Below are 24,446 nucleotides of genomic sequence, written 5' to 3'. Positions count from 1 at the left end.
CACTTCTCCAGTTGGCAGCATTAGCATTACCTGCCAGACAAACTATAGCATTCAGGTGCTGGCAGGGTTATACGCTCAGCGTGTTGTGTAAGAGCGCTGCAAAGAGATAATACTCTTTACTCATGACAAGCTCTTAGTCTGTACTTTCACCTGCTGTCATTAACATAGTTATCTTCAAATCCCTGATGCCACACTTTGCTTGTAGATCAATGAGACATTCTTTGCTGGTGAAAATTATGGAGTGTTATATCAAAAAACTTAAGATAAATGACACTTCACATTCCAGCCAATACCGATCTGTAATTTACAAAACAAGAGAATTGCTGTCTGCATAAACTGTTTCCATATCAACAATTGGGTTATGAACAGTTGTAGAATGCTTCTCAGCAGGGATCTCACTTCAGTCAGAAGCTCCTCTAACTTGCATCCTTCGTGGCCTTGATTCCCACAACTGCTCGGCAGCAGCAGGCACGTCTCTGAGGCTTCAACCACTGACACTCAGGCCCCAGTGGACCGGGGGAGTAAAACTTTAATGCCTTAAAGTTCTCCAAGCATGTTTCCCCTGGAAGAGATTCCCTATGAAAACAATCTGTGAATGATTGTTTCCAAGAATTTGTCAGAGATTAGATGTTATAAACACATTTTACAAGGATACAAAGGAGCTTGTATTAAACACTTGCTCCAGAATTCTGAAAGAATTTCATTCTCTGCATGTTTGTTTAACGGATGTCCACTAACTCTCTGGATACACCACAGGAGACTGCTGCAATTACAGGCTCAAGTCATTTTAAATAATATCAGTCCAGCTCAATATTATCCCTCCAAACAGTGGCGGTCTCTGACTCTCTTGGAAAACAACCCTGTAATTTCAAAATTAATACTTTAACACTAAATATCACAAGTTCCTCAAAAAGACCCAAAAAAAAAGAAAAGAAAAAGAAGCCAACGTGTCTGAAAAAGCTTAAACATCTGAATGTAAGACTTCCCTGGACTACAGCTGCAGCGACGTCAGTGAAAAAAAAAACAAAAAAAAAACCCTCGGATCATGTCGTCTGGGCAACAGTACCCTCTGGTGGCCGAGACCAAACAAATCATTCACTTTTTTTGTCTCCTTTTAATTTATTTGAAATTTTGTGAGTGAAAATTAAAAAAAAAAAAAAAAAAAAAATCTCCGGCCTGTTTTTCAGTTCACACTTGCATCCACACCTGACAACCCAGATGATGTTTGCCAGAGCAGCTGAAGTCATAAACTGATCCGGTGTCAGTCTGCTCTTTGGCACCGTGGTTGCTGAGAATACTGCAACCTACCTTGAATTGGAAAAGATTAATAATTAGACAGTGACCCCATTTGGGTGGAGAACACACATGTAAAACACACACAGACTCAAATGGTGATATAATGCAGCTCAGTCCAAGTCTGTCTGAAACTCAGTCTACTAAAATTTGGTGTTTTTCTAGGACTGAACTAAAATCCAGACATTTTTATGCCACATCCTTTGTGAAAATATGTGTTTGTACAATATAATAATGCTCTCAATATGTAAATAAACTCAAATTTTTCAAAAAATGATCAGTGGTAAACACGCGCTTTTGAATATTTATGCAATCATCAAATATAGCATGATGTAATCCAAATGAAATATTAATAAGATCATTGGCCGCTTTAAAGAGTCTCTGAACTTCTCAGGATTCCTGAAAGTCAACAGTTAGATGGACAAAATGTAAAAAGGCAAATAAACTCGTAATAAACTCAAATCCAGAAATGTGGGAGAACATAGATGGAGAAAAGAAAATCCTAGTGCGATTTGTTTGTTCAAGTTAAACTTTAAAAGACAGTCCAGTAAAGACGGGATTACAGTGTAGGCACAAATGAAGGCTGCAGGAATTAATGTTTGCCCGCACACAAATCTGAGAACAGAAAAAAAGGAATTTGTTCAATTCATTCTCAGTTTCTTTAGATCAAACCGCCCTCACACATTCTTTCATTCCTGTCCCCTTGAAGGTGCCTGGGGCTTCACCTGCATCCATCTGCTCCTGGTGACGGAGGACAGTTTTGTCTCGATCATATTAGAAGTTGACATACTGAGGAGTAGCTGGCTGAATCGACCGAGGAGGAGAAAATTGACTCCAATTTCGGTGGTTGATTTTGCCCTAAATTGGCACTCACAATGTGACCAAACAACAACTTGAGGAGTTGCCAAACTATCTTGTGTTCTTTACGTCACCAGGCTGATTGTCAACAAGCCACAGACCCACAGCTCAAGCGATTCTGCTCCACAGGGGCCCTTCGATCAGGAGAGCTGGCTGTTGATGGTTCAGATGCTTTAACAAGCATTTAAATACAAGACATCTGATCCAGTATCACTGCACCCAACAATATCAGGCAAACAATTTGAATAAACTGTTGTAATATGTCTTATTTCATGAAAATGTAAAGTTATTTGGTTTTGTAAATCTCTTCAGTATGCTTTTGTTGCTAATCCCTCTTTTTTGCTCTTTTGCCGCTAATCCCAGTAAATTAAGTGTCCGAGAAACAAACCATGAGTGAATAAACAGTCTAAAATGAAAATACGGTCAAATAAAATCTGAAAATGAGGGAAATATCTACATTTTAAAATGAATTAAAAAAAAACAGTATTTCACATGGTTACATGTGAACTCAGAACTTTTGTATCAGATTCAGAGATCAAAATATTCTTTTCTTTGCTCAGTGCCCGGGGCGGGGGGTCCCTCTTGGGGTTCCAACGGTTTGATTCAGGCTTCAACTGAATGATGTTCATGTACATGCGTGTATTATCCCATGTGTCTACTCTACTACAGCGTCTATATTTAGTCGTCATGTGTCCTGTGGTGGTCAGCTGGGATCCGGCAGCAGGACACGCCCCCAGGCTGAATGGAGGGCGCCGTGCGTAAAGTCCGACTTGCCGCCGAGTGCAACATTTAATTCCATTTCTCGGTTTATTAAGTGTTTAGCTGACGGTGTTCATTCGTCTATAAAGTTGATTAAATGCAGCGATGACGCGAGAGGAAGATATAATCCGGATTGCAAAAAAACTGGACAAGATGGTGTCTAGAAATAAAACGGTGAGACGGTATTTTATCACCCACAGGTGGCGCGTTGTCCTCGTACCGCGCTCAAGGCCCGTAAACGTCTCTCGACGAAATCACGGGTTGTTTTGGTTTCCTGTGTGTGTTTGCAGAGAATATTTATCCGCACTCATTGAGTTTGTGGTCTCTTCACAACTGTAACATGAGCCGAGTTCACTGGAACAGACGATCAACAGGTGTTTGGTGGCGAGGGGGGGGGGGGTCGCCAAGTTCTCGCAGCGAGTCGTGGGTCAAGCTTCGTCAACTGCTCGGCCACAAACGCTTCTGCGAGTTATTATTTAAACTCGCGTTGAAAGTAAACAAGGTTGCATGTGGAACGAAGTCGTGATTGTCTGCAGCTCGTCGTGGTTTCGTGACGCTCCTGCCGCTGCAAACTACGACGGAGAGAAAAGTGGCCGCTGGCCAGTGTAAATAAATACAGAGGACGTCCGCGGAGCTTTTACATTCACGACTTTTATTATTGGCTGCTGAAATGTGAAAAATACAACTCTACCTCTCACTTATAAGTTGTGGTGTCCTTGTGAATTGTCACCAGTTGCCCTGTTAAATCTGTATTTGTCTCTGTTATGACGAATCTAAAAATGGCACATGGAAGGATTTATTAGCTTCGAGTTAATGTTGCTGTGACTGTATGTGTGCAGGAAGGCGCCATGGACCTGCTGAAGGAACTGAAGGGTTTCAATATGACGCTCAAACTTCTCCAGGTAACCACACACACACACACACACACACTTACACATACATATCAAAAGGGTCTGTTTCCAAATATCTAAAGACTTAACTTCCATTATCCAGCAATGAGACTGTCTTGAAACACCCGTTTCTCATCTGTCAACAACAGAGCTTTGGATAACACACTTCCACCAAACTCAGCAGACTCACGCCACACACATTTCACACTCCACATAAACCTAAATATTTATCACTTTATCGGATTAGAAGAGAGGTGCAATTCATGGATGGATGTATTGACAAGCCACGTTGAGAATATGTGTTTGTGTGTGTGTGTGTGATTTAGGAAACGAGGATCGGTATGTCTGTCAACGGCATCAGGAAACACTGCACAGACGAGGAAGTCATCGCTTTGGCAAAAGTCCTTATTAAGGACTGGAAAAGACTTTTGGGTAATTGACTTTGATTCACTGAGAATTTAAAAGTGTCCTGTGTGCAATAAATATATCAGATAACCGCATGATTTGCTGCTGATGAATCCCACACACACTCTCACACACAAACGCACAGACTCTGGCCATTCTCACACGGAGAAACCAGCTGAGGTGAAGAACGGTTTGGACTCCAGCAGGACGACGTCGTCTCCAAACAGCTCACCCTCCGAGACACAGAGCAGGTCAGTACTAAACCATCTGCTGCGCAGACAGCACATGACAACTCCTCCAATCCTTCGCTCCGATCCCCTGATACAAAACTTTTGTTTTTAGCTGCGCCTGGTTAGATTTAGATGTTAAGTTATGGAAAAGATCACGGTTTGAGTTAAAATGAGAGCCGGTTTGATGAAACAGGGCTGAAACACAGGTGTCGTCCACGTCAGCGAATGCAGTCACTAGCCTGCCACAAGTCTCCTGCTGCCTCCACCTCTGTATACGGACTTCTCTCCACTTTTGTCCATGTCATGTTGTAGTTAAGTCGATCAGCAGCATCCATAGTGAGACGGTTACATGTAATTATGCATTTGTCGCTGATCAAGACGGCGAGGACTGAAGATTTGTTGCTTATTGGTGCCTAACCTTTTTACAATGCTTTGTCCTTTACCAAAACAGCTGCCACAAAAAGCATACATAGACGAAAACACCTCCTACTTTTGTGTTGTCATAGTTAAAATGGCCACTGGAGGGCATCAGTACATGAATACAGGCTGTTTCCACCACTTGTGTTTACAACCTTGCTGCTCACGCTGCAGGGGACGACAGTCTGAGGCTTCTGGTATGAAATCGGTCTGCTGTTACATCCCTGCACGCACGTGCAGTAAGAGTCTCATAGCCACATTTTCAGTTGGACTACAAGCATGGCGTCACTGCTGGGAAATCAGCGGGGCTAAACAACATGTCTGTGAAACTCCGGCAGCGTTTTGTTGTCTCAAAGATTTCATCTGACCTTCTGTCTCTGAGGGTGAATACATCATGAGGGAATTTTAATTTCAGGGTGAATTACTCCTTTGAAAGCAAAGTTTTGCATAATAATGGCTGGAAACTGGAGGTCAGACGGCGAGATTGCAAGTTGCATCTGAATGCTTCAAAGTTGCATCTAAAACTCAAACTACCTGAGGTGCAACTAAAGCTTCATTAAAAAGCACTCCAGAAATGAAAATATGATGGTTTTGCTCTCGCAAACTACTCAGCCGCGAGCTAATTGTTTCTGTTTATTGTACCCGTCAAGAGTAAAAGTTACGTTCAGGTCGCAGTGGCAACCGTCCACACCTCTGACACTGAATTCGATGATAATAGCAAGAGCCAGACAGTAACTGAACAGAGTGTTCTGAAGTTATTTCCATAATAATATTCTGAGTCTATTGTAACCATCTGGATGAAAAAATGTTCAATTTAACTCGCGATTTTTCCTCTCCGAGGAGCCAGTGGCTCACATCTGTTTGGATTGAGAAGCAGAGACACAACTTGGGAGGATCATCTTTTATCTCTCTGATGAGGGCCACTCAGGGGTTCAAACTGAGACTAGTTGACCCCAGTCACTTCATGTACAGCCTTGAGGGTGGGATTGTTTTTTTTTTTGTTACGATAAAATACAAAAACAAACTAACACTGGACTCAAATATAAAAGAAGCCTTTTTTTTTCCCAAGGTTTTTTGTTTTGTTTTTAAAAGTGTTGTATAAGCTGTTGTTTCAAATGCCAAGAGCGGGGTTATGAAAAGGTGCGAGTGAAGTCAACAGAACCGTATTGTTCTGTATTATCTGTTGTTTACTGTTTGCACAGGGGTTTGTTGTGACATTTGTTATTTTTCAGACTTGGTATACTTAAAGAATGTCGAACCCTTGTATGGAGATAAATAAATGAGCCTGCTTTTGTTTGTGTTCAGGAGGTTGGATGTCAAACTGAAACATGATTCAGATCAAAAACACTCCAACAAAGACAGAAAAGAAAAACGCAATGATGATCACAAATGTAAAAAGCGACACCTCCATGACTGCGGAGGTGAAAAGCACATAGAGGGGCCCCGGGATGACAAACATGGTAAAGAAATCCGGGATGAGAAGCATTTAGAAGAATCCAGAGGAGCAAACGACGTTGAAATTAACGAGAAGAAAACGAAGCAACAGCTTCAGAATGAGACGGAGAAGCCGGAATCAAAGAGAGAGGGATCATTAGAAGAAGATAAAAAGATGAGACAGGTGGAAGAGAGCAAGAAGGAGAAGCATCCCGAGGAGGTCAGGAAGCACAGCAAGGCAGATGACGTGAAGAAACTCCGAGATGACAAACATGAGAAGCCCATAAACACACCGAGACCTCAGAGTGAGCTCCGGAGACCTGCTGACGTCCAGAAGCCGGTATTTGAAAGGTGAGAAGGGCGATAACCAAAACTCATTTCAAAGAAAAAGCCCCAGCAGAGGTTCAGCTTGGTTTCTCCTTTTCAGAAGAGGAGTCCTGGACAGCAGTATTCTTTACCCCAGCCGGTTCCCCTCCCCACCCCGACCTGTTCGGCCTCCTCTCCCAATCAAACGCCCCTCAGTGGAGCTGAAAAAACACAGGTTACCTTCCCTGCCTGGGCTGAAGTGCATGATTGATTGAAATGATCCTGCTGCTGCTGCACGACATAACTGTTGACTGACATGTTCCTGCAGCATTAGAGCTGGACACTAACCGGGCCCTGCTGTGCACGGGGGCCCTGCTGTGCACGGGGGCCCTTCAGGCATGTCTGCATCGAGAGGGTTTGCTGCACCGGCATGCTGCTTGGTTTGGCGTGTTTTCATGTGCAGCAGCTGATCTGTGCTGTGCTATTTGTCCAGGAAGGACAGTAAAGACTCCCCTCATGGACACTCTCCTGCTGCTCGGTCCGTCTCCCCTCCAGCGAAGCGCCCATCACTGGAGGTCAAAAAAGAGAGGTCAGGTGTTATTGGTTGCATGCGTTGTGGATGACGAGTGTACGAATTTCCAGGGAAGCTCAAACTTATGTTGATGTTCACATCAGGAACCCAAACACTCCCCTTCTCCACCTTCATCTTCCTCCACCAAGGTCAGCGTCCGCATGACTTCACCGCATACAATTCACCAAAATAGATTGTCTCATCATGAAGATGTGTTTTCATTTAGAAAAGAACCTCCAGACCCCAACGCTCCTCTTCCTCCTCTTCCGCTTCATCTTCACCCCCCTCCAGCTCCAAAGCGCCCCTCACTTGACGGGAAGAAGGAGAGGTCCGAGTCAGACCGGTTAAGACTGCACATGCTCTCACCTTTTGGAGGAACATTTTCAAACCCTGTTTATTTTTTCACCACAGGAAGGAGTCATCAGACTCTAAACCGCCTTCACACAAGCAGACGCCCGATCAGGCAAAGAAAGACAGGTCTTTGAACTGAGGCGACGCATGAAACGTTTGTTGTAGAGATTTCTGTACACTTCCTTCCCCACAACCACGCGGCGACACATTATCAGCTCCACATTTAGCACAAACTGAGAAAAGCTTCTCTTGTTGGTTTTCCGTTGGTACCGAGACTATTTTCTTCTTGCAGGAAAGACTCGTCGGATAGCAAACTGGCTAAAAAACACTCAGAGGAAGCCAAGAAAGAAAGGTTGGAGGTTCCTAAGCGTGTGATCATGCTTGTTTCACTGTTGCTGGTTTAGTGGTTTGACTTTTTTCAACTGGTTTTAGTTCGGAATCATGCAAATGTTTCCTTTAGAGGAGGCAAAAATAGATAATCACAGGTTTGCAGGTTGGTGTGTTGGACTGTGCTGCTTCATGTTTGAAAGGAAGACATCTAGTCAAGGGGGAAAAAAAGCTCTGACTTGTTTGAATTTCTGTAAGCCAATCATATATGTGGGTGGGGCTAAGCCAAGAATCAAGTCAAGAGTGAATAACCGTCTGTTCCGTTTCAGGAAACTTGCTTGGATATTTATATTTCCTGGATCTTAACAACTAGTCACCAAAATATTGACCGACCTTATTTGACCGTCTGTGTTTTTCTTTGTTATTTCATGTAGTGAGTAATGCTGACTGAAAAAATTGCTCATTATTAAACAAATAGTTCCAACAGTGTGCGGGTGAAGTATTTGTAGCTGAGTTGGAAGTGTGCACTTTGGTATGGTGACTTTGTTGGTCAGACGCTCTGGTCCATATTCCAGCAGTGATTCATGGTCCCCAGAGGATGAAAGCTTGATCGACAAAGCAAAAAGAAAAAAAAGCTGCTGGACCAAACGGATCACCAATGGTTTTTTGTTTTTTTGGAGCTGCACTTGAATAAAAATAATTTATAGTTGACTTGTTTGGTCCAGCAGCTTCTTTTGCTTCGTCGATGTTCCAAGTCCTGGGCTTAGAAACACCGGAGATGCACCTGACTAACAAAAACTAGAAGTGTGTGTAGTCCTTCCTCTGGGACGAATGCTCCATGTCCTGATGTGACCCTCAGAGCTGCAGGTTGGCATCAAACTTAGGACAGAGCTTCGATCCTAAAGACCCCGGCGATCCTCACACACTCATGTTTGCTCTCCAGATTGTCCCAACCGTGTTCCCTTGTTTCAGGAGAGACTCGTGTGACTCGAAGCCCGGCCAGCCTGTGAAACGCCACTCAGCCGATTCTAAACCTGACAGGTACGACTGCTGCTTCAAGTACTTAACGGCTCATCCATCATTGGAAGTCACTCAGTCTGAGTTATGAATACATATTTTACCTGAAGTCTGTTATCATTTAGGCGGGAGTCCACAGATTCAAAGAAAAGCAGCTCATCTCCAGCAAAGAAGCTCGCAGGTGAAAGGTAAGTGGAGCTTTTCTCGTGTGGGAAGAGGAAATCTTCATTTCATGTTCTTTTTTAAATGGAAAGCGTGAAGGTAATAATGTTGACTCCGCGTTGCAGGAGGGAGTCTCACGGCTCGAAGGCCTCTCAGCCTGCTCCTCCGCAGAGGAAACCCTCAGCTGACAGCAACGAAAGGTACTTCACTGTAACTTTACTACGACTTTAGCATAAAATCACCTGCTTAAAACCACATGTAATCCTGAATGAAGTTGTACAGCGTATTCGCAGCGACGACATCATTGATTGCAACATACTCTCATGTTCTGTGGGAACGTTTGATGGCAGCAACACCTGCTGAAAGCTGATAGGAGGAGGGGGGAAGAGAACTTGTTCTTATAAAGCTCAACTCCACAGCACTAGAATACCTGTTCTGGACGTCTGCTCATATTTTTTCCATTTCGTGTGTACAAACAAATAATGGGCTTGGTGACCAGAGGATAAAAGTGCATCAAAGCAGATATGGAATAATGAATGTAGCACGTGCAGGAGCACGAGCCTTGTTCCTGACGACTGATTCATCTGAGGGATGGTGCAAGGAAACACTTAATGTGTCTGGTTGCTTTGGCACCCAGTGTTCTGTGGCGCCCACCGTGGAGGAGGAGTAGGAATATATGAACATAATAGACCGTTTATTATTGAGTTTTTTATTTATTTTCCCTCTGGAGTTGGCAGAGACAAAAAAAAGAACTCACAATAAAATCCTACACAAATCCTTCTGAATACTGAATAAAAGGAATTTTGCAGTATACGGAAAATGCATTTCGCACCAAAATAAATTACAGGAGGCAATAAAAGAGGCACGTCCTCTTTTTCTGGTTTAGTAATAACATCTGGGACGAATTTGAATCTTACGGTTGTAGGACTTTTGCAGGACATAAAAAAAAAAATATAGGAAGCAATAAAATTATAAAAAGATGTGTGTTACTCTCCCAAATTAATAATATTTTATACTGATTTGAAGTCTTGAGGTCACATGACATGGTAGCTATTGAAAATACAGCTTCAATAACTTGAAGATATATTTTTTGCATGACGTGAAGAAAGTATTTTGCGCTGAAATATGCATGTAAAATAAAGGAGGCAATAAAATATATTAATTGTGACAGCTACTTCCCTCCTTGTAGTAATATCTGTCCCTCGATCACATGACATGGTGAGATGCTGATTGGTTTTGTTGCCATATATGAAGAATTTTACACTTAAATACGAACATGAAATAAAGGAAACGCTAAGATGTAGAACAAATAGGTTTGTCACATCCTTCCAGTCCAGTAGGACCATCTACTGATTCAGAGTCAGTAAGGTCACATGATGTTGAAGCTATTGGAACCACTGATGAATTTTTACAGCACACGAAAAATGGATTTCACACAAAATTAGTGTTAATTGTCTAAAAATAGGCAGCGCAGTGGTGCAGCGGTCAGCTCTGTTGCCTCACAGCAAGAAGGTTCCAGGTTCAAGTCCCAGCTCCAGCACAGGATCTTTCTGTGTGAGTCTGCATGTTCTCCTGTTCCTGTGTGGGTTCTCTCTGGTACTCCAGCTTCCTCCCACAGTCCAAAGACATCAAGAGGGGACGAGGCTGATTGATACTCTAAACTGACCGTAGGTGTGACTGTGAGTGTGAATGGTTGTCTGTCTCTATGTGTTGGTCCTGTGATGGACTGGTGACCTGTCCAGGGTGAACCCTGCCTCTCACCTGAAGGCTGCTGGGATAGGCTCCAGCCCCCCCATGACCATTAGCAGGATAAGCGGTTGAAAATGGATGGATGTCTGATGATATGTGGTGATTTGAAGTCATGCGTCTACATGATATGGACACTTTGGAAAAATATATGAATTTTACAAGATGTTGATTTAAAGTGTTTCATGCACTAAAGTATTAAAATAGAATATAGGGGGCCATAAAATGCAATAAAAGGTGTGACCAATACTTCCCATGTCCAGCTTCTCAGTCACATGACATGGAATCTATTGATTGAAGCGCTTTTCTGTATTAAGGATTGGCATAATCATATAAATAATTATTTATACTTTTGAACTGAAATAAAAAAATAAGCAAAGGCAGTTGGGTCTTTAAAGCAGGAATATCATTGTTGTAATTGTTCTAAAGGAAGCTAATTGACTTCCTGTTTGGTTCCTGTGGTGTTGCTATGTAATTTCAACGGCCGCCGCCAGGTGTGAAGAGGTCATGACGTTTCATGTGTTTCTACGAGGTGGTAGAAAGGCAATAACATATCAGTGTTATTTACAGCTTCTTCCTATGCCACTAAGTAGCCATAAGAATTTAATTAGAGCTCCTTTGACGGAGATGAAAATCATCGTAGACAACTGAAGTCCAAGTGTGTGCTTCAGATGAGTCGACTCCTATAAATCACCGCTCACCTGTAGTTTTATAGTTTTGTTCATTCAGATTTGATATCACAAATCTGTATCCAATTATCTTCAATTGATTCTGACTTATTTACATTCCTGCTATGTTTAAATTAACAGAAAGGGCAAGAGCGAACCTCCTAAAACTCCCACCACTCCGACCAGCCCCATGTCCCCCGGCCTCAGCTCCGGCGGGGGGGTGCTGCCTCCTCACCTGGCCACCGGATGCTCCATCAGAGACAAGTGCATCGAGATGCTGGCTGCTGCTCTACGCACGGACAGTGAGTCCGAGATCATATTCCACACTTGTGTCCAGTTTAAATGAGAACACAAGATTAATGTGTGTTCTCTTGCGTTCACAGACGACTACAAAGATTTCGGAACCAACTGTGACAGCATGGCGGCGGAGATCGAAGATCATATCCTTCAGTTTACTGGTAGACATGGTTGGTCTGACTAATCCCCAGTTCAACCAGTGAGGGAGAACGCACCATCATTAGATTTATGCCTCGGTGGGCTGAGTTCTTCCTTGACTGTAGGGTGCACATATCTACCAGGAGATTAAGGCCACTGACATGAAATACAAAAACAGAGTGCGGAGCCGCATCAGCAACTTGAAGGACCCAAAGAACCCGGGGCTTCGCAGGAACGTTCTGGCAGGAAGCATCGATTTAAACCGCATCGCCACCATGACTGCTGAGGTACGGTGCATCCTGGCCCTGTTAATGACATTCCTTTCATGTAGCTGTAGTGATTAGTGCCTTTCAGGTAGTTTCCTCTCACTTTTACTCCCCTTTCATCATCACTGCGTCCCTTCTGCTTCATCTCGTTTGCATCTTCATGCAGGAAATGGCGAGCGACGAGCTCAAACAGCTGAGGAACGTTCTAACCCAGGAGGCCATCAGGGAGCACCAGATGGCCAAAACTGGAGGCACCACCACTGACTTGCTGCAGTGCAGCAAGTGCAAGAAGAAGAACTGCACCTACAATCAGGTACTCACGCTGACCGACAGAACCCAGGGACGACAGAGGAGAGGAGGAGAAGAATAGAACAGAAAATAAAGCTCGGTGTATTTCAGTAGTAAATGTCAGTCCTTGGGCTCATCTACACCAGAAAGCTTTTGTGCTGAATTTTTATTAGGGCACTTTCTGTCCTCATCTGTTTTTTTTTTTTTTTCCCTCAAGAGCATGCAATGATGAAATGTCATGCAAAGGAAAACAAAATAAAGGTGTTAAATTTTTATGGCTGTTTGAGGGCACAGGAATCAGGCACATTCTTTCAGCCGGTCTTTTATTGTGAAATTAGCTTTGTTTTTAAAGACTGAGCCTATTTGGAGTAAAGTAAAGCCTCTTTAATGAAGTACTTAGGAAGAATTGATTGCGCCGCTGCTTCTTTGCTAACGCTACAGCTAACACAACTCCCTGTGTTTATGTTGCAGGTGCAGACTCGCAGTGCTGATGAGCCAATGACCACATTTGTCTTGTGTAATGAGTGCGGGAACCGCTGGAAGGTAAGTGGTTTTCCTCTATTTTCCTCTGAACGATGTCTGGTGTTTTTCTAAAAAAAAAAACAAAAAAAACATTTTTTAATAATTGTGTTGTTTTTTTTTCCTCTCTAAATTCCAGTTTTGCTGATGCCTTCCAGGTGAAACCACAATTTTTCTCTGGATACTTTAAGCTGCATATTTTCTATAACGGAGAGGAAAGGGAGTTTATAAATCACAGCTGGTGATTTGAATAGTTTTATTCTTACAGTTTTGAGATGAATTTTGAATTTCTAAGCATGTGCTGATAACCAGGGTTTGCAGAATGAAAGTGAAGATTGAGCATGAACGTCAGTTTGACAACTGAGTCATTAAATCAGCGTAGAAGGTCACTCTAGAGCGCCCACACCACTGCCACAGTCAATTTACCCCCCCCCCCCCCAAATCATGTTTTTAATCTCAAATGCTTTTTTGTTGACACGTTTCACGTCTGGTAAAAATCTGCCTGATAGTTTTCGCATCAAACGCACCAACAGGTGAAAACGCTGGCAGCGATTAAAATCACATCAACAGCAAGATAAATATGAGCTGTTTAATATGCTGTGTCTCACTCTACCGATCACTTTGTACATATATGATTCCAATAAACTGCATAAGTTATCAACATGATGGCCTTTTACTCTCATGTTTAAAACATTCCATTAACGCTCACAATGTATTATTATTTGCAGTAATTTAGAAGTGAAAATAGAAACAAATGTATGCGTGTGGGGGGAAAAAAATTTGCATTTGAATCTTTTTTTGTTATTGTTTTTGTTTGTGTGTTTGGTCCAGAATTACAAATCACAATTTGCTTCTGTGGCTTCAGACTCTCAATGGAGGAGAAGTGAAGAAAAATCACCCCCCCCCCCCCAAAAAAAAAAATCATTTTTCACAGGGAGAGCAAATAGAAGAAAGCTGAAAGGAAGTCACGGGAGGGCGGGTGGGGGTCCATCCCCCTCCGAGGATGGACAGACACGCTGTAGACAACATTTAATGACAAAGATGTGTAAGTGTCCTGACACTTTGCATTGATAATGTCAATATATGACAGATAAATGAATCTGAGTGCTCATCATTTTAACCATTTTTCTCAGTCGGTTTTACATGAAAAACTACTACTGGATATGAAGTTGCAGCATCAGAACAGCAGATGGCAACAATGCATCAGGCGTCCAAAAACGGGCGGCTTTTGTCCCCAAATGGACTTCTTTTTCTCTTCAGGTTACCAACTGAAAATGAGGTGCTGGCTTGTTAGTGCCAGTCTGACAGGCTGATGAAGCTGGAGGGGCGTGCTGCTGCTGATGACGTGACATGGAAAGAAAGGGAATAAAAACCTTAAAGCTAAACCTTACAATACAAAACTGTCATCCTGAACATTATTCATCTATGTGAGCCAATTACTCACCCTCATTTCTGTGTTCCCGGAGAATTTGCTACATGCACATCTCGTGCAAAATTGGCGAAGCGTGTCAGAAATATGGTGTGCGTCCTCAGAACAGAAAGAACCCCCCTCTAGCTGAGTATCCACCATCTGCTTTTCTCAGTCGAAACTACACTTATTTGGCTCTTCTGCATCATTTACGCTGTTCATCTGACGTTCTCCTCAACGTCCCTGCAGAAATCTAACCACGAGGAAGGAAAAAAACCTCCTGCCATATATACATTTTAATTTTTTTTTTTAAAGCAAAATGATCTATACATTACAAAGACTCATAAAGAAGTAAACAGAAGCCTGAATGTTTGCTCAGTAATAATTAATAGACGATTCCGTTCTGTTCCGTGTGGTGATCTCAATGTTTGACTGGTTAATAGTGATGCAAGAAAATAAGAGCTACTGAAACAATAACACAGCTCTACTGCAAATGAGTAATGCTCTCAAATAACTGTATTATTTAGATGGTGATGATGAAAATTTAAAATTCTTGTTTTTTGTTGTAGCTTCAATGCTAATCAACGTCTACTCACTAACAATCACGCTTAATGTCTAATCTTCATCTTTTATAACCGACTAAATCACAAATGTGAAACCTGCTCCTCAGATTGAAGACCTTTACAGTGAAAATGTGCTAAAATGAAAATGGAGTCCCTCGGGTTGTGCATCACTCGACATCTGCAATGGTGAAGTGAACTTTAATATGATCGATATGAGAAATCCTGTAATTCTGAGGCGTTCCAAACAGTATCTGAGGTCTTAAAAATCCTCACATGAATGCCTGCAATAATCCTGCAACACACCCTTTCTTTATTGTTTGTTGAGACTGTGGGAGAGGAATGAATTGACTTCCTGACAATGGAAGAAGAAGAAAAATGAGGAGGACAGCTTTTTGGTAACGAGCTGTTTCATAAGTGCACGTGCGATGTGAATATCTTCGAAGATACCCTGATATAAAACGCTTGAGTCCCCTGAGCACACCGATCCGTCACTGTCAGTCAGACATCATCCAATCAGATACTTCCATCTGCTTCAGAAGGCCCAAACCTGGGGAGTTTAACTGTCAGTCAGAATGTTTTGATATTTCTGACAGATGAAAGCAGACATTGTCAGAATGTGTCAACATTAACACTCAGATCTGCTTTTAGTCTGATTGGCAGGTTCTGTGTTCCGTTGTCTTGTACCTGTGACGCGCAATGAAAATAAAGTTGAATCAAATCAAATCTGATCCTATTGACTAGCGTAGGTGCATTCTGAGCATGCTCTCTGGATGAACCCTTCATCAGCTACCACAGAAACAAAGTCCATAGGCGGTGAAATGCAGAGATTGGCTGCCATGGCTTAAATGAGCCTTGTGTGAAGCTCATTTGAGGGCCTGAATGTCATTTCTATGAAAAAGTGATGCCCTGTAGCTTCCAATACTGAAAGCACTGACGCTGATCTCGTGATGTGAATATTCTCATCCCACCACACCGTTCCCCAAAACCTCATCGCCTTATCAACATGCGCAGCCTCCTCTGTCTCCCTGCAGTGTAATGACGAGTCGGCAGCGTCTCCCTGGTTTTTGCATGCAGCCTCTATAAATGGAAATAAATGACAGTAGACAAGCGTGTCACACAGCCGCTCTCGGCATGTAAATGCACTTCCTGAGCTTTGAGTAATATGATTTTAGATATCGCTTGTCATCAGAGATGTTTTTATCTTCTACTGTAAGTAAAGTCAGATAATTGTCATCTTCTGGCTGCTAGCATCTTTATACAATGTCGGGTGGGAAATCTTGGATTGTAACTGGTGAGAAACAGTGTTGAAAGGAAATTACAGTTTGGAGACATCACAGGATACATGACAGGAGCTCACGAAAGCCAAGTGACGATCCCGCATCTGTAGCTCAAAAGCAGTGACGGCGAAGGCAACCCGCTGTGCTCAAACATGCTCTGCCTGTGAAACTTCTCAGTTTAGAATATCTGCAGCATTTAATGCGCCGTCTGAAATCTTTGAAATTTCTGCAGCAACCTGCTGGAGTCTTTGAACCTCTGCAACTGTGTCATCTGCAAAGCTTCGACCAACATCGTATCTGTTCCGTTTTGTTTCTTAAGGCCCAGTTAGAGTTGGCTAATACTGCAAACCAAGATGGTGGCATCCCATACACTCACCATGCCCCTTTAACAACTCCTCTTTGTTGCAGTTAAAGGGCTGTTTATCTCATCAGACTCCGGATCAATATCTTACTGAAGAATATGAAGCAGCATTTCTAGCAGTCGATGCTTTTTGTTTTGCCCCCTCAGTAAAACTTCACCTTTACTGCCCATACTTTTTAGATCGTGAAGAAACTGCAGTGAAGAAGACAGTGAATGGATGATCTTTTACTGTCTCAGTTTCCAGCTTCTAGCTCTCGGATAAGTCATATTTTATTTGTGGTAGAATTATGTTGAGAGCTGCCAGACTGCAGGAGGGATCTTTGTCGATACACTCCTGTCTAACTCCTGTAGAAATGATTTACTGAGTTGAAGAGTAAGTTATCTTTCAGTTATTCAGTTTTTAGCTGTCCCGAATTCACAGACATTTTATTTTCATTAACTCTTTGATTTCAGCTAAATGTGAATGACTGTGCTGAAGCGAAGCGTTCCAGTAGATTAGAACTCGAATGATTGTAGATTAGTGAGCGTACGACTGGATTACGAAGATTATACAGGATGATGCATTTATTCGTGCACTAAAACAATGAGTCTGATCTCTGAATTGAAGAAACACCAAGCAGTGATGCAGAGCAAGGCCCCTCAGTCAATGAAAGATAATTTACACTTTTTTGGTTGAAGTATCACTTTAATGTAAAACTCCTGAGCCAAATCCTATTGACTGAACTCATTAGTGGTTAATTTGCGAGTCTGTGAACTGTGGAGGGTAAATGTCAGTGGTTATTTGCTCATAGAGACAGCGAGTCTGAGCTTTACTGTTCCCAGATCTGTAGAAAAATGACCAGCGTGTTTTCAGAATGTTTTTGTCAGGGAGTCTCAAAGCAGTTTAATTCATCCTTGAAATTTTCTAGTCAGGAGATCAGAAGGTGGCAGGAGTCTCAAAGACCTGGAAGGGTTGATGTTTGGAACGAGTCATGGATTTTGTACACGGAGGACGGGGAGTGGCTGTCACACAGTGCCAGATGTAATATGCAGGGTTGTGTAACACTGAGTGAAATGTCCTCTGCCACACGGGGGCTCAGGGACTGCAAGAGGGCGTTGAAGGACAAGTTGCAGGACTCCACCTTGGCTGGAATTTACTTCAGGACAGCTTCAACTAATATCTATCACAACTCCCAATATGTGCAGCTAAAAGACATTAAGTCATATCAGAACTTCTGCTAAACTTATATATAGTTTTTTTAAAATTTTATTTTATATTTTCACGCTTCAAAACCTTCAAAGACACACAAGTTAAAATGACTTTGCAGCTTCAGAAACTTTTTCACATTTGTCAGCTGCCTGCCTTCCATCTCTCTGCTGCTCTGATATGTCAAAAACTCATTTTCTTCTCAACAAAATGGCCCGAGCCAAGTGAAGACCATGCAGACGTGTAGACTGCCGAGTAAATGTTGGTAATGCAGAAATACTCTATGATGAGTTAAGACTGAAAACAGACGCAAAGGAGCACTTAAAGAAGTCAAACATCCGCCTGACTGAGCGAGCACAAAATTGATTGAAATGGAAGTCTGTTCCAGGTGTGTGAACGACATAAATGAGTCATGAAACTCGCTCTTTATAAAAACCCAGCATTTAACCTCTGTGAGCAAGGAAATGGAGACAAAAGCAAATAAAATCTCTCTTTTAACAGGAATAAGATTAAAAAGAGACGAGCTAGACTCTGGTAGGATGCCCTCTGCATCCGCCAGAATAGATCAATGTCATTCATTAGCTCCCTCCTCGGTCGAATCTACTCCCTTCTTCTTAGAACCTATAAGGATTTTCATGCTTACAACCGTTCTTTCCTTGTGTAAAAGTTGATTTCCTAGCAAAAAAACCCCAACAAGATACAAAATAACAAAACAAAGCATAGCTGCTACTTATTTAAAGTCTAAAACTGCTAGCTTAGCCAAAGAAATGTTTGCTAACCCACCTAGCCGCTGAAGCTAATATGAATGCTATTACTCAACAGGTTATTAAAGCTCTCAGAGACGATTTGTTGAAGATAGAGGACAATTAGCAGCAACCATATAAAAACCATGGAGGTCCTGGTGGAAGGCCGGTGCACAGCTGCTGCTTGTGCTAACACTGCTAATATTATCAATCTGGAGCACAACACAGAGCAACAATAGAGGGATAATTAAACATCTTTGACAAGAATGAAGACTTTGAAGCAATGAGGAAGAGGAACATGAGGCATGGAAGACCCTGGTGGGCTTTGTCATTTCGGTAGACACCGGAACCACAATTCCACCAGCCCCTACGTTTGTCTTCTGCTCAAACCGGTCAGAGGGAGTCGACATTTCTGAATGCTGCCCGAACCCCAAAATACAGCTGGCCTGAATGTCCATTGCCCACATTTGAAGCCCCAGAGACAATTTTCTCAGAAAGCTTCAGTCAAATGAAAAATCTTTTTCCATGTGCAGATTTATAACTTGAAACTGAACGACAAATAGATAAAGCTTTGTTTTCATGAATATGCAACTGCCCCTGAATGATAGCTGAAATGTCATGTCCATTTCAAATGGCCCTCATCAACACCATTTTCACATGTAATAAGGTTGAAGCTTTTCTCATGGAAATTCTCTTCCCCTCTCCTCTGATGGAAATCATTCAATGGGCCTTGAGAGGCTGTAAAACGGGGACGCTGTATTGGCTGCCTCCGCCGCTGTCTTAACTTTGACAGGTGAAGGAAGGATGCAAGGTCAACAAAAAAATCATACCTTTTCTTTTTCCCCAAGTCTCATAATGAAACATCTTTGTACATCCTGCTTTGGTAGGAGGGAAGGACACGAGGAAATACTATTGTCTTTATGTTCTGCTGCTTTTATCCTGCTCTTGGAGGAATAAAATGCAGATGTTGTTGAAAGTGTGACGCTGCCACCAGGAGACATGACAGGAGTCATTATATATGCAGTCAGCAGACCAAATGATACGGACAATAACATCAATAAAACATGCCAGGAGGTAAATGTGTTCGGCAAAATAGCATTATATATTCTTCAGAAGCTCACATCAAGCCTGCATTTATTTATCTCCCTCACAAGTCAACCTTGAGAAGTCCCTTGTATTTCACAGACCAACCAACTGAAAGTGTTGGACTTAAATGATTAAATGTCCGTATGTTGACTTCACCAGTGTTTCAACAGAGATCCTGGTTGTGGTTACTGCTCCGCCTCTCCAATCGGGAAAAATCTCACCTTTATTGATCCAACAAAGCAGTGATGCATTTGGAGGAAGATCCAGAACCTTGATGCACAGCTGCTGCACCTGGCTGCCCTTGAGACTGCTGGGCGAGAGGAGGAAGCTGCAGCGTGCAACCTCACCTCTGTTTCCTTGGCTCACTGATCTTGTTGCAGAAGAATGTCTAGCTCGCACTCCCGTGGACGATTTGGTGAAGGCTTTACTTCTGCTGCCAGGCTTCTGCTTTGGTGTTCAAAGGAAAACAAGAAGCTTAAACTGTAATTAGCTTTAATCTCTGAAAAGTTTTTCATGCAGTGTCTTGACTGCATTGCATTTTTCTCTGGGTGTTGTATATAATGGACATTCTGTTTTCGTCATCATTGTTCATGCTTTGTTTATGAGCACTCCTTCAAAAATTGGTTACTAATTTATTATCAAATCGCTCCACATGTGCTGCTTACATAACTGACAGTTATTCTCATCTTGGCATCGTGTTTAATGCAACAATCTCCACTCTCATCCTTAGAGTGTCATCTTATCTTGTGTTTAGAGTCCTGGGAGCTTCTTCCCTACTTTTGCAGTAATCGTAATCCTCTCTCACTCCCGTTTCGCTACGCTTGAAGTCTCTCTGGTTATAATCCTAAAGGCGCTGTAATTGAGAGACAGGTGACCCTTGAACCAGACCTGCTCTTCACAGTTCATCGTCATCTTCAAAAGTGGTTGAATTATTGAGTGGGTTAATGCCGAGCACTTAAGACAGAAGCAGACCCGCGCCGCAGACAGACCTGCGCTACGCTACCTGTCAACACACTGGCCTTTAGCGAATAACCCAGAGCCAAATGATAGATCTTTTAAGTTATTGTCATGTCAGTCTTTAATAGGAAGACTTTGTTGAAGCTGAATGGCGCCAATGGCTTTTAGGCGGCTTTAAATGTCAGCGGCCTTCAGTTGCGTACTCAGATTTTATCCAGCAGCAACAATCATAAACAGCGAGGACCAGTGAAGGCCCCGGTGTGAATAAGTCAGATTACCATCTCCTATAGTCTGCATCTTTTTTCCCCCCACACCTTCAACCCTCCTCCTGACTAGTTAAGGCCAGCGGCTCACCCCAGCTCATTAGCTACCTTTCAGTCGATCACAGCCATGAGCAGTGACTCTGTTTCAGCTCTTTTTTTTTTTTTCTTTACACTTGGGAATAGTATGTGGACGAGCTGCTCTAACACCCTGTCAGACCCTGCTGCTGCTATGATCGTATCAGCTCACCCCCACATTTTAATGATTTCCTCAACATACTTCAATAAACCAAAGCACAGGGAGATATTTCATTGTTGCATTATTTTCTGTAAAATCTCATTATAACCAAATTATAATCAATACAGTGATTTTGGTGGAATTGATTCATGTTACATCACAATTTCCCAAGAGACACCAACATCCAGACAACCTGCCCATCAATCGATTGTGATTATTCCTACATTTATTCGACAATGGCATCAACCTGAGGCCAGCAGGCATTTAGTGCAAGTGGATGGGGGTGGGGGGAGTAATGAAATCCTCCCATCAGCCATGAAAGGTTGACGTCAGGAAGTCTCTGCTCCCAGCCAATAAACAGTCCTCATTACTCATCATTGACTTTATGCTTCAGGATTTATCCAACAATCAGGAGAGTAATGTTGACCTTTTCACTGAACTCTCAGCAGGACGCCAAGTTTCCTAAAATGTTAAATATTTCCTTTCCCCTGGACAGGAAACAACATCCCCCTGAGACTTTTGCCTCTGTACCACAGCTCTTTGTAGTGCTTCCTACCTCAGACCCCCCCCCCCCCCTGCTACACACACACACACACACACACACACACACACAGCAATGAGGCTGCGTCTGTTCTGTAGAGTGTGTGGGAGGTGAAACCTGATCATATTTGAGCTGACTAATAGGTGCGCTCTGGTGCAAACATCACTTCCACTAGGTGTCGCTATGGAAATGTGAAGTCCAGTTCCAACATTTCCCCATTCTATGGTGAAATATCTGCATCGGCTATGATAACACAGTTTACAGAAGCACTGACAGTAACCCATCACAGAGTTCTTCTGGTGGTTCTGATTGACGCTACGACTTTTCTGCTACAAAACGGAATGGGCCACCCCTCGTCTCGTTCTACTCTCCTCCGCCAAATCATAGTTTTTTTCTGCTTCTGACAGACAACCAAGTCTCACACAAACATCAGCTATACTTGGAAGTGATTGCTTAATTTCTCCTCATCATTGATAAAATATACAAAAACAACGACAACAACAATGCGCCGCATTTTTCCTGTTTGTGTTTCGGTTAATGCGTCACTGTCGAAGTCGTTGCTAGCCTGAGAGTCCAGGCACTCTTCATCGGCCGGCAGTAAGTTGTGAAAGAAGCTGTCAGCATGCTGGCTGGGTAACTGCCACACTGAGGAGAAAATGACTTTTCTGAAAAGCTGCACAAGATTTTTTCCTTCTCCAGGTTATGGAATTGTTTGCTATGTTTTGAAAGTTTCCATCATTATGAAACTTCTTTAATATGTAGAGTGTGTGCTTGTGCATGAGAGAAATTAGTGTAGGTTAGACGTTTGTGTGCTTTGCAGACTAATAGTGGTTTCTATCCCGGCTTCTTGCAGTCTTTGGTTGACTTGCTTACAAAGTTCTGTGCTTCTTACTTTGTGTCTCTTTAAGTTTGAACTAATAACAACAGGCACATTTAACTTTTCTGTTTTTTTAACCAATAAATGTCATCATGCATGTACGTGAAGACAGAGGACGAGTGCAGAAAGATCGCAACCAGAAATCAGCGGGTTCAGTCATGATCTACGGAGAGGCTTCATGACAAAGACGCAAGGTGGTTGAACAAACTGGTGACTTGGCTTGAGTTTGGAGCCCTTGGATACTGGGGCGGAGCAGGGCGGAGAGCATCCTGGACATGTCAGCCACCCTCCACAGCATCCTGGCAGGCCCGAGGAGCAGCTGCAGCAGGCGGCTTAACTCGCTGCAGGAGATCCTTCCCCAACCGTCAGGCCTCGTATAGCTCTTGACCTGGGTTGTTGGATGTGGCCCCCACATCCCCCCTGATATGTGGTTTGGTTTTATTAGTGCCATATGACTATGTCCTCTGAGTTTAAACCATTTTGCTGACTTTTATTGTCTGTCATTGTTTTGAATCTAGATTTATGTGCAGGCAACCGTATCCCTGAATTTACCGACTCAGGCTGAGGAGGAGCTTCATCCCCAGAGCACCCACACCCCCATAAACACCCCGTAAATTAACCACAGGGACCACAGACTGGATGGACTGCAAACTTTACGAGGTGCATCTCAGAGCTGTGGACTTGCTACTTAATATTTACTCAGGTACTGGAATACTAAGAGTCCCTCTGCCTTGTTGTCAGCTGAGCACTTGAAGGGAGACTCCCTGAGGAGCACACAGTGTTTGTTGGAGGGTTTCTGACATGCTCACATCCCAACTCATTTATACCCAAATGTAAAACATCAGAGCATCGACCCGAGCGTCTCTAACGAAGATGCAGCTGCTTTCTCCCCAGTTCAGCCCCACACGCTGTTTCTGCTTAGTTTGAAATGCAACATTTCCTGAGCTCTCCAAATAAATTTGTATTTCATTTCATTACGTTGCTGGAGAAAAAATAAAAATAAAAAAGAGGTCTCAGGTGGGTTTTGAGTAAACTGCAGTTTCCATTTCCCCAGTGGCCAATATTCTGCCTGGCTGTTGGCTGAATGCTGATGTAAACATCTCTGTACAGTCCGTGTCATCATCCTGTCACTGTGTGGCCAGCCGACCTCCCAGAGGATGTACAACTATAGATTTTCTCTCTCCTCTTTCATTAGGAATTCAATGGAGATTAAGCCACGGTTTCCTTGACAACTCTATCATAACTTTTTTTGTTTCACTGATCATTGAGGTCATTTAACTCTTCCTCTGTGTCCACCAGCTAAATGGATTCTTTCTTTCGATCATGTCAGACCTCTGCTTGCACATTCACTCCTCTGCTTTTCATCTCTATTCCTTTTCTTCTCTCATCCGAGAGCCCATTTTGTTCATCTTTTTGTGTCATTTGCCTCGATCAATATGTGTCCTTTGCAGCCTTGATTCATCTCCATACTTCACTCTGCACAACTTGCTTTTTGTTAAATTGACCTGTTAGCTGTGGATGCTCCATCTCCTTCAGTCCCATGGAGTGTATCCTCTGCAGACCATGAACTCCTAAACACGTTGTTGCTTCGTTGGCATCACATCACAGTCAAAAGCCGTACTCACTCGTTTGGCAGGTTTCCTCTTATCAAGCTGCAGCGACGCTCATGATCCACTGCCACTCCGACAGCCTGTGTATAATTAGAAGTGATCTGTGCCTTTCTGCGGCGTTACATAAAGCTGCCCCCCCTCCCCTGTTTTCTCATGCGAGCAACATTTTAGGCTATTTAGGTAATAACTGTGTTTGTGTGTGTGTTTTCCAGCCCAACACTGCTACGCTCTACCACGTTGTGTTCTCTCTTCCATCTCATTTCACACCTCTCTGATATCCAGGCCCATGTTGCACCTTCACTATGAATTAGTGCAGATATCTGGTGACCCTGAAGGGGTTTGCACAGCAGCAGTGGCAGGGAACAACAATAACATCGGCGGTTGCAGCTTTGAGATG

The 24,446-nt window shown here is 42.9% G+C and overlaps 1 protein-coding gene across 1 annotated transcript; it reads left to right on the top strand.

The window, feature by feature from the left end:
* The first annotated feature begins 2,869 nt into the window (after positions 1 to 2,869).
* Positions 2,870 to 13,702, top strand: tcea3 (transcription elongation factor A (SII), 3). The gene is made up of 20 exons (XM_086217295.1): positions 2,870 to 3,084; positions 3,750 to 3,812; positions 4,127 to 4,232; positions 4,351 to 4,456; positions 6,158 to 6,637; positions 6,714 to 6,827; positions 7,086 to 7,181; positions 7,268 to 7,312; positions 7,390 to 7,491; positions 7,575 to 7,640; positions 7,807 to 7,866; positions 8,814 to 8,882; positions 8,984 to 9,046; positions 9,146 to 9,220; positions 11,576 to 11,736; positions 11,818 to 11,879; positions 12,007 to 12,156; positions 12,302 to 12,448; positions 12,895 to 12,966; positions 13,082 to 13,702. Exons 1-20 carry the CDS (start codon positions 3,016 to 3,018, stop codon positions 13,088 to 13,090), a joined length of 2,115 nt encoding a protein of 704 aa, XP_086073421.1. The 5' UTR covers positions 2,870 to 3,015; the 3' UTR covers positions 13,091 to 13,702.
* The last annotated feature ends 10,744 nt before the right edge of the window (positions 13,703 to 24,446 follow it).

Source organism: Aulostomus chinensis, chromosome 11, assembly GCF_037954235.1.
Source record: "Aulostomus chinensis isolate RoL2024-O1b breed Wild chromosome 11, RoL_Achi_v1.0, whole genome shotgun sequence".
In the NCBI taxonomy this organism is placed as follows: Eukaryota; Metazoa; Chordata; class Actinopteri; order Syngnathiformes; family Aulostomidae; genus Aulostomus; species Aulostomus chinensis.
The sequence above is the reverse complement of the archived record's forward strand: the minus strand, read 5'-3'. Positions and strand labels throughout refer to the sequence as shown.

Coding starts and splice junctions, on each gene's coding strand:
- tcea3 (XM_086217295.1), top strand. CDS start 3,016: ATGACGCGAGAGGAAGATATAATCCGGATTGCAAAAAAACTGGACAAG. Junction 7,867..8,813: donor GAGGAAGCCAAGAAAGAAAG/GTTGGAGGTTCC, acceptor CCCTTGTTTCAG/GAGAGACTCGTGTGACTCGA. Junction 8,883..8,983: donor GCCGATTCTAAACCTGACAG/GTACGACTGCTG, acceptor GTTATCATTTAG/GCGGGAGTCCACAGATTCAA.